This window comes from Saccopteryx leptura, chromosome 1, assembly GCF_036850995.1.
Source record: "Saccopteryx leptura isolate mSacLep1 chromosome 1, mSacLep1_pri_phased_curated, whole genome shotgun sequence".
NCBI lineage: Eukaryota > Metazoa > Chordata > Mammalia > Chiroptera > Emballonuridae > Saccopteryx > Saccopteryx leptura.
The window spans coordinates 147,083,765-147,103,010 of record NC_089503.1 but is presented as its reverse complement, the minus strand read 5'-3'; the positions used below and the strand labels follow the sequence as shown (position 1 = coordinate 147,103,010).

Here is a 19,246-nt window from a genome sequence, read left to right as displayed (position 1 = left end):
GGGGTGTACATCTAGCGCACGCACGGTCCCCGGGGAGACATCAAAGTGCAACTGTGCTTTCTCACCCTGGAGCCTAAATGCAAAGTATGATCTCATTCCTGCACACAGACCAGCAGACCATCACATTTTGGCCAAAATTGTTCCTTGTGCTTTCTTCCTCCAACTTATGTGCCAATAAAAGTAGTTTGCATATGCAAAACTTTGTGAGTATATTTTAGAGTTCCTGCTGAACAGAAGCATCGAGCATCTAAAAATATAGAATGGGCTCTACGTGCCTATAATCTGTCATGCAAATCTGGATAAATGAACAAGTAATCAAAAATAGCACTTTAGTAGGAATAAATTCATCAAGAGCCAGAAGTTTAACCTACTCATTGGAAATAATATCAGCTTTGAAAACCTTTCGTTTCTTAAAAGTGGGGTCAATTGTAATCATATGAAATATACATTAAGCTTCCACAGTCCTGTTATAAGAACATCCACATTATAGAACCATATGGAAGCAAGTAAAGACTACATAATATACGCACACACTTAAGCTTACATAATTAAGTATATGTCATAGCTCTATATTTACTATACTAAAATAAGAAAAAAAAATCCAGCTTAGCTAAACAGTTAACATTAAGGACACATTTGAAATGACAAGAAGATAAGCCTAAGATTCTAAACACACAGCTTCCAGAAGCTTTTGGCAAAGCCAAAGATGTGAAATCTCCATGACTTCTAATATCACACCATCCCATCTAATGCCATCTGCCTCTAGCAAATGTCATTGTATTCCCTGGATGGAAACACGCTTCCTTTCTGACTCATTCCTACTAAGACATCCAAAAATATGGCTTACTGCAGTTGAGCAGGACTGCCCTGAATTTGGGGGGGAAGCCAAAACCATAGCCTTCGTCCAGTAATCTGGAGAAAAGAAAAATCCTCTCGTCTAAATGACCTGTGTCTAAACTGAATGAGGCAAGCACATACAGACTACGACACTGACAGCCCAGAAAAGGGCCAAGCAATATTTGGGAAATGGGAACTTCAAAACTCAGGATCTACAAGCAAGTAGCAAGGACATGTTAGAGAACAGAACGTTAAAAACCACCTTCTGATTCTGGGTTGTACATTAAGAGGGCTTTGAGCATGTAATTCCTGTTTCTGTTGCTGGTGGATTTATGAGACTCAGAGTGCAATGCCCTTTTGCAGTGTTACAACATTCTGTATGATTAATTGATTGCAAATCACTGCTCAGGGTGCCAAGATCACTGGTAGGAAGCAGGTCATTAAACAAAATGAACTCTGCCAATGTTTTGCTTGTAAATGTTGCTCCCAACGCCTTACAGCACCATTCCTTCTAAAATGGCCTCTATTCACTGGAGAAACAGTCTCCTATCCTTCTGGTGGATGATGCGAATATTCTATATTTTATCCAAACATGCTGCATGTTATGCTATAGGAAGAAAATGCTTTCATGTAATGAAGCTTACACAAAGAGAACTGTGGGAAAGAGTCACTATGAAAATAATTCTGCACAGTCTTATGGTGAAATTGTTCAGCAAAAGGTTCAGAGTCCTATCCTGCATAACTGGAAACTTTATAAGACTACATTTTTGCTAAGGTAAAATTTAAAACCAAGCATTAACATATCAAATTAAATTAGATTAATATCATCCAGAAAGAGAATGGTCCCTTATCCAAGGAAACTCCACAGTGATTTATGAAGGTAAATTAACATCTGCACAGATTAAAACTCAGACCCAGGTTTATTTATTATCTGGCTAGAAGTCTGAGCAAAGCAACAGGACAAGACTTCTCCCCTCATCCAGCTGTGTCTGGGGACTGACCAGCTGAGAACACATAGGTGCCTTTCAGTCCATCTGGGGAAAAGCAAAGGGATATATTTCTTAAGATGCCAACACACTTAATTTTAAGATTGCTGTAATAAATATGTGATATTTCAGGCGATATTTTAAAGCAGACAAGCAGAAGGTCCTGCCAGGGAAATTGGTTCATATTCTAGGAGTGTATTTAACTAAACAAACACTAATTGTTTTGCCTGGGGAGATACACTGGGCTGTTAAACAGGATTTAGCAGAAGAAAAATGGTTTACGAAAGTGGTTCATTAATGTTGAGCTAGCTACCCATGTTTAATTTACTGGTGTTCGAGCTACTTTATGGTTAAAAAAGAAATGCCCCAGTTAACAAATAGGTTGACTAATAGTTACTGATACAACAATTAAATGCTAAATTGTTCATGTGCCATCTTCCTAAAATGACATCACTGAATGCATTTCTATTTGTTTAAAATAACTTAAAACATTTTACAGAGGACACATTTAAGCTTTTATTTGCTACACATGGCCATATGGGACAATTTGTACAATGATCTAAATGGAAAAATAACTCATATATAAAGATGCTCTCTAGATTTTTACAAAGAGTACCTATACCAAAATGGTAAATAGAACCATACCTCAGTAAACAAATTTATTTCATCATTAGTGAGGAAGAAAAGTTGGCAATTAAAGTTTTCACCTAGGATCTAGGTATTAAAAGCAAACAATCTTGATCCTTGGAAGATGGCAGCAGAGTAGGTGGACGCTCAGACGCCCAGCTCTCACCACCAAACTGGAATACAAATCAATTTAGGAAAAATCAGCATGAAAAACCAACTCTGAATTACAAGAACAGCTCTCAAAAACCAAGGAGCAAAGAAGAAGCCACAACAAACCTCATAAGGAGTGCCTGAATCTCCCCTGCTTACAGGAATGGGGGCAGGGGTGAGGCTGAGAGCCCAGAGGGGATCTCACCCCAGGGAAAAGAGCAGAAAATACTGCTCACAGCCACTTGCCTGGCGACCAGGGAGCGAGGTGTGTTGAAAACTCCAGCTTATCTTCCAAGGGGAAAGAAATAAAAGAGGGACAGACTGTGAGGGGCTAAGGAATGCAGGAGATGACCTAAAAAAAAAAAAAGCTGACTCATCCGTGCTGGAGGCGGCCATAGCTGGGGGAGGGACTGATCCTTCCCCACAAAACAGTACTGAATTGCTTCCAGATCAGAGATCTCCAGACATCTCTCCAGCTCCAATCAGTGCAAGAAGACACAGCTGAAAACAAGAAGTGGGGAGGAGGGGCAGTAACTCAGGTCTCCATGGAGATCTGAGATACACCTCCCCCTACTGAACCTCAGAAAACACCCTGCCCCCAGAGAGATTAGTTGGTGGAAGAGGCCTTCAGAGTCTCAGGTTACACCCATCACATTCCTGGATACAGTTTCAAGGAAGCCCCCTGCTGAGATCAGTAAACAAGACTATCACCTGTTAAGAAAACAAACAAATCAAGACTTCAAAGCTGCCCAAATCTGAAAGTGGATTACAAATAATAGCTGATACCAACCCAAGAAGACCTAGAAATAACACAACTGAAAACTGGAGGCAGATAACACCAAGTCTAGACTCAACCAACTCTACAAACAAAACACCCAAACACAGACATAATGAGAAGAAAAAAAAGTGTAATCCAAATGAAACCACAAGAGAAACCTTCAGGAGATGAACTGAGTGATATGGAAATAATCAAACTTCCAGATGCGGAGTTCAAAATAATGATTGTAAGGACGCTTAGGGATCTTAGAACAACAATGGATGGTCATTATGAACACCTAAATAAAGAAATAGCAAGTATAAAAAAGAATCAGTCAGAGATGAAAAGTACAATATCAGAATTAAAGAACACAATGGAAGGAATTAAAAACAGGATAGATAGAGCTGAGGACCGAATCAGCGAGTTGGAGGACAACTGGAATGAAGGCATGAAAGCAGAGAATAAAAAAGAAAAGAGACTCAAAAAGTCTGAGGAAACTCTTAGAGAGCTCTGTGACAACATGAAGAGAAATAACATCCGCGTCATAGGGGTTCTTGAAGACGAAGAAAAAGAACAAGGGATAGAGACTTTGTTCAATCATATCATAGCTGAAAACTTCCCTAAATTAGTGCAGGAGAAACTCTCACAAGTCCAAGAAGGACAGAGGACTCCATTAAAGAGAAACCCAAAGAAACCTACATCAAGACACATCATAATTAAAATACCAAAGCTAAGCGATAAAGAGAAAATATTAAAAGTTGCAAGAGAAAAAAAAGCTATCACCTACAAAGGAGCCCCCATAAGGATGACATCCTACTTCTCAACAGAAACACTTGAGGCCAGAAGAGAATGGCAAGAAATATTCAAAGTAATGCAGAACAAGAAATATTCAAGTAATCCAGCAAGGCTATCGTTTAAAATCGAAGGAGAAATAAAAAGCTTCCCAGACAAAAAACAACTCAAGGAATTCATTACAACCAAACCAGTGCTGCAGGAAATGTTAAGGGGCCTGTTGTAAACAGAGCAAAGTGGGAAAAGAATATAGCAAAAAAGGAATACAGCTTTAAAGAATAAAATGGCAATAAACAACTACATATCAATAATAACCTTAAATGTAAATGGATTAAATGATCCAATCAAAAGAAATACGGTAGCTGCGTGGATAAGAAAACAGGACCCGTACATATGCTGTCTATAAGAGACACACCTTAGAACAATAGATACACATAGATTGAAGGTAAAAGGATGGAAAAAAACATTTCATGCAAATGGAAATGAAAAAAAAAGCTGGGGTAGCAATACTTAGATCAGACAAATTGGACTTTAAAACAATGGATATAGTAGAAGATAAAGAAGGGCACTACATAATGATAAAGGGAGTAATCCAACAGGAAGATATAACTATTATAAATATCTATGCACCTAATATAGAAGCACCTAAATATATAAAGCAGACTTTGATGGACTTAAAGGGCGAGATCAACAGCAATACTATAATAGTAGGGGATTTCAATACCCCACTAACATCACTAGATAGATCCTCAAGAAAGAAAATTAACAAAGAAACAGCAGGCTTATTGGACACGCTAGATCAACTCGATTTAATAGATATCTTCAGAACCTTTCACCCTAAAGCTGCAGAATATACATTCTTTTCAAGTGCTCATGGTATATTCTCTAGGATAGACCACATGTTAGGGCACAAAAGTGGTCTCAACAAATTTAAGAAGATTGAAATCATCAAGTACTTTCTCCGATCACAACGGCACGAAACTAGAAATAAACGACAACAGAAAAGCTCAAAAATTCTCAAACACATGGAAACTAAATAGCAGGTTGTTAAATAACAAATGGATTAAGAATGAGATCAAAGAAGAAATAAAAAAATTCCTAGAAACAAATGACAATGAGCATACAACAACTCAAAATTTATGGGACACAGCAAAAGCAGTACAGAGAGGGAAGTTTATAGCACTACAGGCACACTTTCAGAAGCTAGAAAAAGCTCAAATAAACAACTTAACCCTGCATCTAAAAGAACTAGGAAAAGAACAGCAAGTAAAGCCCAAATGTAGTAGAAGGAAGGAAATAATAAAGATCAGAGCAGAAATAAATGACATAGAGGCTAAAGAAACAATACAGAAGATCAATGAAACTAGGAGCTGGTTCTTTGAAAAGGTAAACAAGATTGATGAACCTTTAACTAGAATCACCAAGAAAAAGAGAGAGAGGACTCAAATAAATAAAATTAGAAATGAGAGTGGAGAAATAACTGACATAACAAAAATACAAAATATTGTAAGAAAATACTGTGAAGAACTGTATGCCAAAAAACTAGACAACCTAGATGAAATGGACAAATTCCTTGAAACATACAGTCTTCCAAAAGTCAATCTGGAAGAATCAGAAAACCTAAACAGACTGATTACACCAAATGAGATCGAAACAGTTATCAAAAAACTCCCAACAAAGAAAAGTCTGGGGCCTGATGGCTTCACAACTGAATTCTACCAAATATTCAAAGAACTAACTCCTATCCTTCTCAAACTATTTCAAAAAATTCAAGAGGAAGGAAGACTTCCAAGCTCCTTTTATGAGGCGATCATAATTCTGATTCCAAAACCAGGCAAAGACAACACAAAGAAAGAAAATTATAGGCCAATATCTCTGATGAATATAGATGCTAAAATCCTCAACAAAATATTAGCAAATCGGATCCAACAATATATGGAAAAAACCATACACCATGATCAAGTGGGATTTATTCTGGGGAGGCAAGTCTGGTACAATTTTGTAAATCAATCAATGTGATTCATCACATAAACAAAAAGAAGGAGAAAAACCATATATAATTTCAATAGATGCAGAAAAAGCATTTGATAAAATCCAGCACCCATTCATAATCAAAACTCTCAGCAAAGTGGGAATACAGGGAACATACCTCAACATGATAAAAGCCATCTATGAGAAACCCACAGCCAACATCATACTCAATGGGCAAAAATTAAAAGCAATCCCCTTAAGATCAGGAACAAGGCAGGGGTGCCCCCTTCCACTACTCTTATTTAACATATTCCTGGAAGTCTTAGCCACAGCAATCAGACAAGAAGAAGAAATAAAAGGCATTCAAGTTGGAAAAGAAGAAGTAAAACTATCATTATTTGCAGATGATATGATATTGTATATAGAAAACCCTAAAGTCTCAGTCAAAAAACTACTGGACCTGATAAATGAATTCAGCAAAGTGGCAGGATATAAAATCAATACTCAGAAATCAGAAGCATTTTTATATGCCAACAATGAACAGTCAGAAAGAGAAATTAAGGAAACAATCCCCTTCACTATTACAACCAAAAAGTAAAGTACCTAGGAGTAAACTTAACCAAGAAGACTAAAGACTTGTACTCGGAAAATTACAAAGCATTGATAAAAGAAATCAAGGAAGATACAAACAAGTGGAAGCATATACCGTGTTCATGGTTAGGAAGAATAAACATCATTAAAATGTCTATATTACCCAAAGCAATCTATAATTTCAATGCAATACCAATTAAAATACCAATGACATACTTCAAAGATATAGATCACATATTCCAAAAATTTATATGGAACCAAAAAAGAATACAAATAGCCTCAACAATCTTAAAAAAAAAGAATAAAGTGGGAGGTATCACACTTCCTGATATCAAGTTATACTACAAGGTCATTGTACTCTAAACAGCCTGGTACTGGCATAAGAACAGGCATATAGATCAATGGAACTGAACAGAGAACCCAGAAATAAACCCACAGCTCTATGGACAACTGATATTTGACAAAGGAAGTAAGGAAATACAATGGAGTAAAGACAGCCTCTTTAACAAATGGTATTGGGAAAATTGGACAGCTACCTGCAAAAAAATGAAACTAGATCACCAGCTTATACCACTCACAAAAATAAACTCAAAATGGATAAAAGACTTAAATGTAGGCCGTGAAACCATAAGCATCTTAGAAGAAAACATAGGCAGTAAGCTCTCCGACATCTCTCGGAGCAATATATTTGCTGATTTATCTCCACGGGGAAGTGAAATAAAAGACAGGATAAACAAATGGGACTATATCAAACTAAAAAGCTTTTGCACAGCTAAAGACAATAAGAACAGAATAAAAAGACAAACTACACAATGGGAGAACATATTTGACAATACATCTGATAAGGGGTTAATAACCAAAATTTATAAAGAACTTGTAAATCTCAACACCAGGAAGACAAATAATCCAATCCAAAAATGGGAAAAAGAAATGAATAGACACTTCTCCAGAGAGGATATACAGATGGCCAATAGGCATATGAAAAAATGCTCAACATCACTAATCATTAGAGAAATGCAAATTAAAACCACAATGAGATATCACCTCACACCAGCCAGAATGGCACTCATCAACAAAACAACACAGAATAAGTGCTGGTGAGGATGTGGAGAAAAGGGAACCCTCCTGCACTGCTGGTGGGAATGCAGACTGGTGCAGCCTCTGTGGAAAACAGTATGGAGATTCCTCAAAAAACTGAAAATCGAACTGCCTTTTGACCCAGCTATCCCACTTTTAGGAATATACCCCAAGAACACCATAGAATGGCTCCACGGCTCCAAAGGGAGAAATGCACCCCCATGTTTGTGGCAGCATTGTTCACAATAGCGAAGATCTGGAAACAGCCCAAGTGTCTGTCAGAGGACGAATGGATTAAAAAGCTTTGGTACATATATAGTATGGAATACTACTCAGCCATAAGAAATGATGACATCAGATTATTTACAATAACATGGATGGACCTTGATAACATTATATGGAGTGAAATAAGTAAATCAGAAAAAACTAAGAACTATATGAATCCATACATAGATGGGACATAAAAATGAGACTCAGAGACATGTACAAGAATGTGATGGCCACAGGGGTGGGGGGGGAGGGGTGATGGGATGAGGAAGGAGAGAGGGGTGGGGGAGGGGAGGGGCACAAAGAAAACCAGATAGAAGGTGACAGAGACAATTTGACTTTGGGGGAGGGATATACAGCACAATCAAATGTCAGAATAATCTGGAGATGTTTTCTCTCAACATATGTACCCTGATTTATCAATGTCACTGCATTAAATTTAATTTTAAGAAAAAGAGTACATAAAAAAAATTAAAAAATAAAAAAGCAAACAATCTTGCAGTTACCTTGACATTTTAAGAATGCCCTCTAGTATTAGGCTTAAGTAAAATAAGTCAGACAGAGAAAGACAAATACCATATGATTTCACTTATATGTGGAATCTAAAGAACAAAATAAACAAAACAGAAACAAACTCATAGATAGAACAAAGTGAGGGTTTCCAGATGGGAAGAGGGTTGAGGGACAGGGTGAAAAAGGTGAAGGGATTAGATGCACAAATTGGCAGTTACAGAGTAGTCACGGGACGTAAAAGCACACCTTGCGGAACACAGTCAATAATACTGCCGTGACTATGTACAGTGTCAGGGGTATTAGAATTATCAGGGCGATCACTTCATAAATTATATATACTACTCACAATAATTAGGGGATACTTCAAAATGAATATGAAGCGATAAAATATCCCCTAATTTTTGTGAGCAGTGTAATTGATCGCTATGCTGTACACCTGAAACTAATACAAAATAATACAGAATGTCAAAAATAAGCAAAAAAAGAAAAATGGCATCTAACATACACCCATCTTACAAAAGGTTTTGAAATTCACTCAATCCAGTTAGCTAGGTGCATGTCCAATGTGCCTGGGCTAACCACCATCTCACTCCACACAGAGCTCTAGCAGCTTCTCTCAATCTCTATCAGTGCCTCAGTCGAGTCAGACTCCACGGCTCAGGTTCAGAATTGCTTTTATTTCTGCTAAACAGTGCGAACATTAACTCCTTCTTTCACGTCATAAATATTTGTCAAATGTTCATTATATGCCAAACACTGTGCTTGGTGCTTGTAATAGATCAATTAAAGAAACTTATTTCATGGGGGGAAGACAGACATTACATCAATTATTACACATGTAATTAATCTCAATTATGATAAGTGCTAATAAGAGATGCTTCCCAGTGATTCTGAACCTTGTTTTTTTTTGTTTTTTTTTTTTTATCAGTTTAACCAGGACAACAAGGATAGATTGATTCAGGATAGCTGAATTCAAAAAGAGACTAAGGTCATAAACCAGAACACAATTTTAGAATTTAAAGTGAGAAATCTTTTAAACAAAAATACTCCTGTTGTCTGTTCTCAACCTTTTATTTCTAGTAGGAAAGCCCACTCAAAGAACCTACATACCATTAGTTTTCCAGGGAACATATTGATATACTACAACCAATGAGGGCTGGGTATTCTGTAGATAAAGACACTCTACACTCCAAATTGTGATATTTGGTCTTGTTGCCAGAAATTTCTCCCATATCGTTCTGAAAACATGGTTGACCGAGGTAACTTCTTCCTCTAAAGAGGAACAGATGAAGAAAAATGCTATGTTTTCCATTCTTTCTCCCCAGGATAGTTCTGGTGATAAAATAACCAATGCCTCCAACATAGAAAGGTAGTTACCCTTTGTATTTTAATACATTTTCATTCTGAGTAAAACATTCCCCAATTTACAGTTGTTTTTTAAATCATATTTTAAACTGTTTTTCCTGCTGACATTTAGGAGATACTCTCATTTTTATCAGCAGGCCACCTCTGAATCACAATTAAAATTAGTTATTTCCAGAAGGTACAAAGTAAGAAAGTTGATGTTCATTGATTCCCAGGACATGGTGGGCCTTCCTTCCTTCCTTCCTTCCTTCCTTCCTTCCTTCCTTCCTTCCTTCCTTCCTTCCTTCCTTCCTTCCTTCCTTCCTCCCTCCCTCCCTCCCTCCCTCCCTCCCTCCCTCCCTCCCTCCCTTCCTCTCTCCCTCCATCCCTCCATCCCTTCCTTCTGTTTTTTCTCTTTCTTTTTTTTCTTTCTCCTTTCTCTTTCTTTCTTTCTTTCTTTCTTTCTTTCTTTCTTTCTTTCTTTCTTTCTTTCTTTCTTTCTTTCTTTCTTTCTTTCTTTCTTTCTTTTTCTTTCTTTCTTTCTTTCTTTCTTTCTTTCTTTCTTTCTTTCTTTCTCTCTCTCTCTCTCTCTCTCTTTCTCTCTCTCTCTCTCCTTCCTTCCTTCCTCCCTCCCTCTCTCCCTTCTTTCCTTCTTTCCTTTCTTTTTTTCCTTTCTTTCCTTTTTCTTTCCTTCCTCCCTCCCTTCCTTTCTTCCTTTCTATTTTTTGTCTGTTTTGTTCTTTTAACACTCCTTTCTCTTGTACAGACAGGAAACTGAGGCTTAGGAGTCATGCAGCCACCGGAGCCTTGAACTGAGGCTCTCTACATCAAGTCCAGCCCTCCAGGTTGGCAGTGCAGGAATAGGTGCTGGGTGCTTTGGAATCACCTAAGGAGCATGTTAGATACAGAAACCTGCAGGCCTTGGCCAAGCCCCACCAAATCAGAATCTCTGAAGAGAGGCATTCATACTTTCATTGCATTCCCCCAGAAGCCCTGATGCATAGCCATTTCTTACAACCAATCCCATGCCTGGTATCTAACTTCTCATTAGCCTCATGATTAGAGGGTGCCCTCTGTAATATACCACAGGATTTGGGGAGCTGAAGTTGGGGGAAAACATCTCTCCAAGTTTTAAGTCACTGGTCTTAAACTCCATCCAATACATTTGATTCCATTTTTCTAAATTCATTCTTTTCACAGACTAAATAAAATGTGAAAAAGAAAAGGTGCCTTATTTGAAACACAGAGACAGTAAACATCATCTCACAAGATCATTGTAAAGAGCAAATGTGAACATAAAGTCAAATGTGTTTTTGAATGGCATGAAGTGCCATGTTGTATTACATTAATTCACCCAAAGGTGAATGATACTTCCAAACTAGAAATATAACCTCCTCAATCTAAGTGGAGAGATAAAAGTCAGACCACCTGTTTTATCAGTAAAATTTTACCAGAACATAGCTGGCCTCATTCTTTATGCATTGTCTGTGGTCATTTTCAAGCTACAATGGCAAAGTTGACTACAGGTAAAAGAGACAAAATAGGCTAAAATATTCACTATGAGGTCCTTTAAGAAAACGTTTGTCACCTACTGAAGCAAATGGCCATATTCTTCATAGGGAAGCATAATATATGTCCTCAGCTGAACACTCTATATTTTAAGTAAGTCCTACATAATAGAATCTTCATGATTGAATGGACATAGAGGTAAGGAAGGAGATAGTCCCCAGGTTTTGATCTGTGGACAGGGCGATGCTTCTTTTGGCAGTTTTGGGTCACTCTCCCATGAGTCTTACCAACAGTTAAGACTCAAGTATGTTTGGTATATTAATAGTTACAAACTTCCCTTCCACACCCAACCCTTCATTACTTTGAGAATGTAATACACACTGTATTAGAGTCATCCAATATGTGGCCCATAGACTGCATATATGTGTGTATATGTACATATATGTATATGTTTTTCATGTTTAAAGCTAAGGATAAAACCCAAGTCCTGCCTAACCTATGGAACCATTCATACTGAGTGGATTCCCACCTCAGCAGCCTGTTCAAACCGAGCTGGAACCCGAGGTAGGGATGAACAGGCAGCCACATGGCTGGCTGGCTACCTCAGAATCCACCCACCTGCTGGCTTTGCTCTCCTGCTGTGTACTGGGCTCTGCGCTAAGGCAGGATGGCCTTGGCCCAGTTGGCTCACACAGTCAATCTGCCCCCAGAGAACTATGCAATCGGGAGGTTGGCAGTCAGCACCCGTGGCTCACCAGGCTCTACAAGCAAATGGCATGTTTCCCTTTCCTGGTACAAAATCTGCAAAAGGAGAAAGTCAATCATCTACACCAGTCAGTAAAAAAGATTAAAATTAAGCCTTTGAGCCCAATTCTTTATATTCTTGACAAGACATAGATTACTGAGAGCAAGCAATATTCCGGTTTCCTTTAAAATGCTACCCAAAGTGTTAATCAAGATTCTAGAAGATAAAGAAGTGCCTAATGATTTCCCAATTTTTACTTCTAAACTCCCATAGTTATATCTGAATAATAGTTTGATGTCATCACAAATGTTCCCATCCCTTCAGATTTGGTTTCATTTAAGCAGTCCAATATAAAAGCATCTACTATTCTTCCCAATCACAAAGAGAGCTCAAAATTACCAAAACCCCCAATTAAGGCCTAGGTTTGGAAATAGAGCTTAATAAATCCACATACTCAATGTTTTCTGCTCTAATTTCTATGAGTTGACACAGGCTTAATAATAGACACCTATAACTATATAGATGTATATATTTATCACAATTTTATGTTATGCTATTTTTATAAAAATGTTTTTTAAAAACAAAGTTCAATTCATTTCCCTAACCAAATAAAAGAAAGTTCACAATGTAGGTAAATTATAGGTCAACTTCAGTATATTCATAAAAAATCCTCATGACACCTAAAAATATTGCAAGTGAAAAAATAATCATTTTATCCGTGTTAAGATTAAATTATGTCCCCCAATTCAAATATTGAAATCCTAACCCCCTTTATCTCATAATATATTTGAAAATAGAGACTTCAAAGAGCTAATTAAATGAGGTCCTTAGTGTAGGCCCTAATCCAGTATGACTGGCATTCTTAGAAGATGAAATTAGGGCACAGGCATGCATAGGAAAGACCACTTGGAAACAGAAAGAAGACAACCCTCTACAAGCTAAGGAGAGATGTCCTCAGAAAATCCAACTCTACCAACACACCTTGGTCTTAGACTTCCAGCCTCCAGAACTGTAAGGAAATAAATTTCTGTTGTTTAAGCCACCTAGTCAGTGATACATTATTATGGCAGCCCTAGAAGATTAATACATCACCTTTTATTTTTTATTTTTCCAAAGTTAGAAGTGGGGAGGCTGTCAGACAGACTCCTGCATGCGCCCGACTGGGACCCACCAGGGGGCGATGCTCGGCCCCTCTGGGGCATTGCTCCGTTATGGCTGGAGCCATTCTAGCGCCTGAGGTGGTGGCCATGGAGCCATCCTCAGTGCCCGGGCCAACTTTGCTCCAATGGAGCCTTGGCTGTGGGAGGGGAAGAGAGAGACAGAGAGGAAGGAGAGGGGGAGGGGTGGAAAAGAAGATGGGCGCTTCTCCTCTGTACCCTGACTGGGAATCGAACCCAGGACTCCACACGCCGGGTGATACTCTACTGCTGAGCCAACTGGCCAGGGCACATTGCCTTTTCAAATATACCTTTGTCACTAAAGTTTATAGTATCTCATGCCAGTTTCAGTTTTATGGGAAATTGCCTAAAGGTCTTTGGCAAAGCTTCCTTCCACATTGATGACACAAATAGGGTGCCACTTCTAAATTACGGAACACCCTCATCTATCACAGGGGTGAGGTTTCAGAACCCCCACAATAGAAGAAAATCTGCGAAGAAGGGACCTTGTGTTTATTTTATTATTTATATATAATTTAAAGCTTTATTAACACTCCCCCTACTTTTTTAAACCTTTGCCACACTGTTCTTAACCTTTCCCACACTCTTATAAACATTTCCTATGCTTTTAAACACTTCCTAAACTCTAGAAAATGCTTATTTTACCAAAAATAATTAAAATAATAAATATATAAAAATACCCATATGCCGCAAAATCCCGCAATATAGAAAAAAATCCGCAATACAAAGTTAGATATATACAATTTAAAAATCCGTGATACAGTGAGACCATGAAAAGTGAACCGCGATATGGTGAGGAATGACTATTTATAAAACAGTAGAAATGATCATATACTCACTTCCTACGGACTTCTTAAATACTAACTACAACATTGCTTTTTATTTGGACATTTTCTATTTTCTTTCCACATGTAAAAAACTGTCATTTAAAGTTCAACATGGCTGTCTGCATTTAAAAAAAAAAATCATTGCCAAAGTGAAATATTCTGAATATAATGCTTTGAATTTTGAAAATAGTTTGATGGGCACCAATTTCTAATATATCTAGTAAAGGGAAATATGGTTTTGGAATTCAAACATAGAGTTATTATCTTTTTCCAATATCAACATAACTACCTCATAATATCTGCCTCCTCCTTTAAATTTTATCATATGCATGGTAAGATCATAACGCTTTAACTACATTGAAAAGAAACTTTTTAGGTAACCTGCAAATACTGAGGTATAGATTAAAATGTAACTGAAAATGGGGACTAAGAAAATATCAGGTTAATTTTCAGACAATAATTGTTTTCTCTGTTGATTAATAAAAAATGCAAAAATAGATGCATTGACTAAATAGTGCTGGAATTCTAAAGCTAGAAGAAAAAAACACCTCATAGGAATAAAGTATTCTTTTGTTTGTTTGGTCTTTGAGAAGAGTAATGTAGCTGAGTATTTCATGGGGCCAGTTACATAGCAATTGTTCTACAGGGACTATATTGTTTAAAGAAATTCAAATTTTCTGTACTCATGGCTAGTGTCCCTCAGAGGAATGCAGATTAAGTTCATAAGCCAACCATCTCTTCCTCTATGAATAAAACCAGTTAGGATTTAATGTTCAAGCATCCAAGAATTTTGTTCATGAAACCACTTCCAAAACTAGAGAGTAAAGTTTTTGAAAGCACTACCTCAGAAAATATTTACAAATAACATCGTCAGGCACAATTAGAGAAACTATCCCTAAGAAAAAGTGTCCTCTGGGAAGAGTGGAGCTAAAGGTGGAGCCAAAGGGTGTTTATGATATCTGAAGAACCCATGCAAGCACTGTCCACTGCAACCCAAAAAAGCTAGAGGCCTTGGCCAGCTGGCTCAGCAGTAGAGTGTAGGCCCAGCTTGTGGAAGTCCCAGGTTCAATTCCTGGTCAGGGCACACAGGAGAAGTGCCCATCTGCTTCTCCACCCCTCCCTCTCTCCTTCCTTTCTATCTCTCTCTTCCCCTCCCACAGCCAAGGCTCCATTAGAGCAAAGTTGGCCCGGGTGCTGAGGATGGCTCCATGGCCTCTGCCTCAGGCACTAGAATGGCTCTGTCTGCAATGGAGCAACGCCCCAGATGGGCAGAGCATCGCCCCCTAGTGGGCTTGCTGGATGAATCCCAGTTGGGCACATGTGGGAGTCTGTTTCTCTGCCTCCCTACTTCTCACTTCATAAAAATACAAAACATAAAAATAAATAAGTAAGTAAATAAGTAGAAGAGCTAGAAATATTTTCCAAGTGGTTATATTAAGGGGAAGGAGGGAAAGAACACCAGCACTGCTGCCACCACCACCACCTCTGGCTTTTAATTGTAAACATCCTGCAAGATGTGACAACAGGAGTTATTCTATTTCTACTCTACCTTCTTTGAAAAGCACAATTCAAAACAGCTTTCCAGAAACTAGCAGTTTACAGTGTAATGGTTACGAGCATGGACCCCAGAGCCTGTCTTCCCCAGTGCCAGCTCTGGCTCTGCTATACTAGCTGTGGGACCTTGAACAAGTCACCAAACCCCTCTGTCCCTCAGTTTCCCCACTCAGATGGAGGTAATAAGAGAACATCTCAGCATATTGCTGTATTAAATGAGTCTCTCTGTGTCAAACCTTAGCGCAGCACTTGACATTTGGTAAGTGTGGTATAATTGCTGGTGGCAGAGGTGGTAACAGAGCAATTCAAAAACCAATTACAGGCAGAGCCCAAGGAGCTCAGGGAGATATCTGGTGAGGCTGGGCTGAATCAACTGATGAAAATTCCAGTCTAGGTGACAGCTACACATATCTGAGAATTTTATTTACAGTTAATTTTTTTCTGTCTGGCTTATACTGTTCCAGAAATTCACATTTCCACTGACCAGAGCTGGTCATATGAACCCAGCGCTGGACCAGACAAGAGAGCAAGCAGATCTCTAAGGAGCTACCTGAAAACAGCTGACCCTGAGGCTGGCCAACAGGAAACCTTCAGTGTAGCATTAATCAGATCACGGTTAAATCCACATTTAACAAAAACACCAGCCAAGAATATAAGAGACAAATGCTGTGAGCTAGAATATTGTCAGCTATGGGTCCTCAGTGTTTGGATGAACACTCACCCAAAGATTCAGCAGCAAGGTGTGAAAGCAGGGAAGATGGCCCTGCACTGTCCTCGAGGCCAGCACACAGACTGTCCCCTCCACCGGCACACCCTGGGCCTGCCTCACCCAGCCCAGCGCTCACCGCCCAGGAAAACACGGCGAAGCACGCTCAGGCTCTAGCGAAGACCAACATCAAGGCATTATTTTGTGCTACTTTCAATTACATGAGCTCCAAAGCCTCTGGCTTGGTTCAAACAATTTTATCTGGCCCTGACAACCCTTTTAAGAATACATATCCAATTTTCATTCCACTTCCCTATCACCTCCTAATCTCTGACTTTCTTTCTTTCCTCAGGGAACTGCTATCATGCTTAAGTAAACAAATATAAATAGGGTTTTTTTTTCAACTAGTTGCAAAACTCCAATGCTTAACAGCACACATTGCATTTCTGATCTAATCCCTATTTACACACACCAGGGTGTTCAGTGAGAGATTTAGGCCAAAGTTGATTTTCCTGTCTGACAATGCCCTGAATGTCCTTGGCCTACATTGGGCACACACTATCTGAAGCGTAAGCACTTTCCTCAGCATTTCCCTTGGCTATACCTAATTCCTCACATGTGGAGAACTGGTTTTGTATATAACCACTGTTTATTTCCTGAGTACATTTTCTATCTCCTGCAAGTGTGCTGCCAAATGTTTAAAGTTTTCTAGTTTGAAGCACAAGGCAATAAAAAAAGATGGGAGATATACAAAAAGTATAAGAGAAATACTTCTTTTAAACGAAAGTTGAATGTGTTTTAACTCAAACTGAGTTTCTGGATTATATACCACAGCCGTTATGCAAAACCACACTGACAAAAACATCTCAGGCACTGGAAATAGCAAGTTAATGAATCAAAACAGCAAGGCAACACATACCTAGAAAAAGCATTCTGCAGTATGATCTCCATCCCACTAATGTTGCAAAATAATATATTAAAGTTGTTACATTTTATAAATTCTTCCTGATTCTCCATTTTATTTAATTCTAATGAACTATTTCATTGTATCTTTTTCTTATTTAAAGAATATTTGAAGTGATACTTTAAGAACTATTTCATTCTCTCCTATATGCTGACAAGAAATAAGAACATTTTGGCAATGATTCTAAAGAATTACACACTACAAAACAACATCTTTTGGGTTAGTAATAATACTTCGGAAAAGCTACCTTCAAAACTTTCCATTGCTGAAAAATTATCCTACTGACAAACTAAGAATATATATCAAGCATGGAAACAAATCTGAGTTCAGTTCTAAAGAGCTCTATGCTGCTGCTTGTTTTATGTTTCTAAAACATTTTGCTGTCGGTGATTTATTTCTCATCCATGTGGCCAGCCATTTGTTTATTCTATTGCATGCCATCTGTTTTTTGGTACAGAGGTTTCAAGTTCTCCTAATTCCCTACCTCATATCCCACGGAAAACAATTTATAATAGATTTAGATTTAAATCATTTGGAGTCATGTGGAGTTGGTAACTTGAGCTGTCTTTCATTGATATTTGGCGAATACTTTAATGGGATTAGCAAATTTCATTATTACAAGGTACCTTTTTTTTAACAATGACAAATAATGTTAACAGTTTCATTTTGGGTGTTTAATAGCAGTACAGCTTTCACTAATGTTACAGAAAATTGTCCTGATAGACAATGAAGTCCTATCATGCACCCTGTTCATATCTTTTATTTCTGAGATATTTCAAATACGTGTACTTGGATGCAGTAGGGTCTACAATGAGGAAGAAATACCAAGTTGCTTCACTTTTAAAAGAAAATTATCATTTAACCCATGGGCCTAAAAACCCTGTCTGGTCCTAACATCTTGCTGGAATCCTGTAAGCCCTCTAACCACTGTTTCACTTGTCTAGCTACTCACAAGTGATGGCAGTGTCCAGACTTCCCCAAAGAAAAGTTTGTGCCACAAACTCCAGCTTATCTACACCAATTTATTCATATTCTAGGGCCCACTTTGATTTGATCCTAAAGAAGAGCCAACCATTCCGAGACACAGCTTCTTGTTGAAACTATACAGATGATGCTTAAAGTGTTAATTACCATTTTTACAAGAATCCTCGCTGTTTTGGTGGAGAGGGGGTGTCTGATGACAGGACTCAGCAGCTGTCCACAGTTCATGGTTGACACCTGAGGGCTGAGAAACGTCTGTCTTGAGCTCTACTTGATTTTCACTAGTCCTTACCAAATCAGAATTAGATATAGTCAGGGGGTAAGTGGCATCCTGGTGGATAGCTGATGGAGTCGCTTTGTTGTAAGTGTTAAATGACATTTGTAGTAAAGCTTCATTTATGAAGAATGAATTTTCATAACGTAAACTCTCAGATCGATTAAGTTCTATTACCTGTGTAAGAAAATACAAAAAACAAACAAACAAAAAACCCAAAAAAAACAGTATTTCTCCAGGCGTTTGAACAAGTTTTATAAACTATTTCTAATAGGATTTAGCAGTCAACGTTTTATAAAAATCAAGAAAAATATTACCCTTGACTACTTCTTCTCACGCTATTTTTAATGGGCCAGTACTGAAAATTTCAATTTGCTATGCACAGTATGTCTTTAAAGGAAAATGAAAGAAAGAAAGAAAGAAAGAAAGAAAGAAAGAAAGAGAGAGAGAGAGAGGGAGAGGGGGAGGGAAGGAGGGAGGGAGGGAGGGAGGGAGGGAGGAAGGGAGGGAGGAAGGAAGGAAGGAAGGAAGGAAGGAAGGAAGGAAGGAAGGAAGGAAGGAAGGAAGGAAGGAAGGAAGGAAGGAAGGAAGATCAG

At 38.2% G+C, this 19,246-nt stretch overlaps 1 protein-coding gene across 9 annotated transcripts in view; it reads right to left on the bottom strand.

Annotated features, from left to right (window-relative positions):
• Positions 1–19,246, bottom strand: part of ARHGEF28 (Rho guanine nucleotide exchange factor 28) — a 368,879-nt gene that overhangs the window by 18,430 nt on the left and 331,203 nt on the right. For 6 of the 9 annotated variants that reach the window (XM_066377149.1, XM_066377154.1, XM_066377164.1 and 3 more), the window contains one exon: positions 18,527–18,827. The exons of 1 other annotated variant lie outside the window; for it this stretch is intronic. In XM_066377149.1, coding sequence (XP_066233246.1) covers positions 18,527–18,827 — 301 coding nt within the window. Of the gene's footprint in view, positions 1–12,039; positions 12,223–18,526; positions 18,828–19,246 lie in introns of all 9 variants that reach the window. 2 more of the 9 variants (XR_010750308.1, XM_066377180.1) reach the window with 2 other exon arrangements.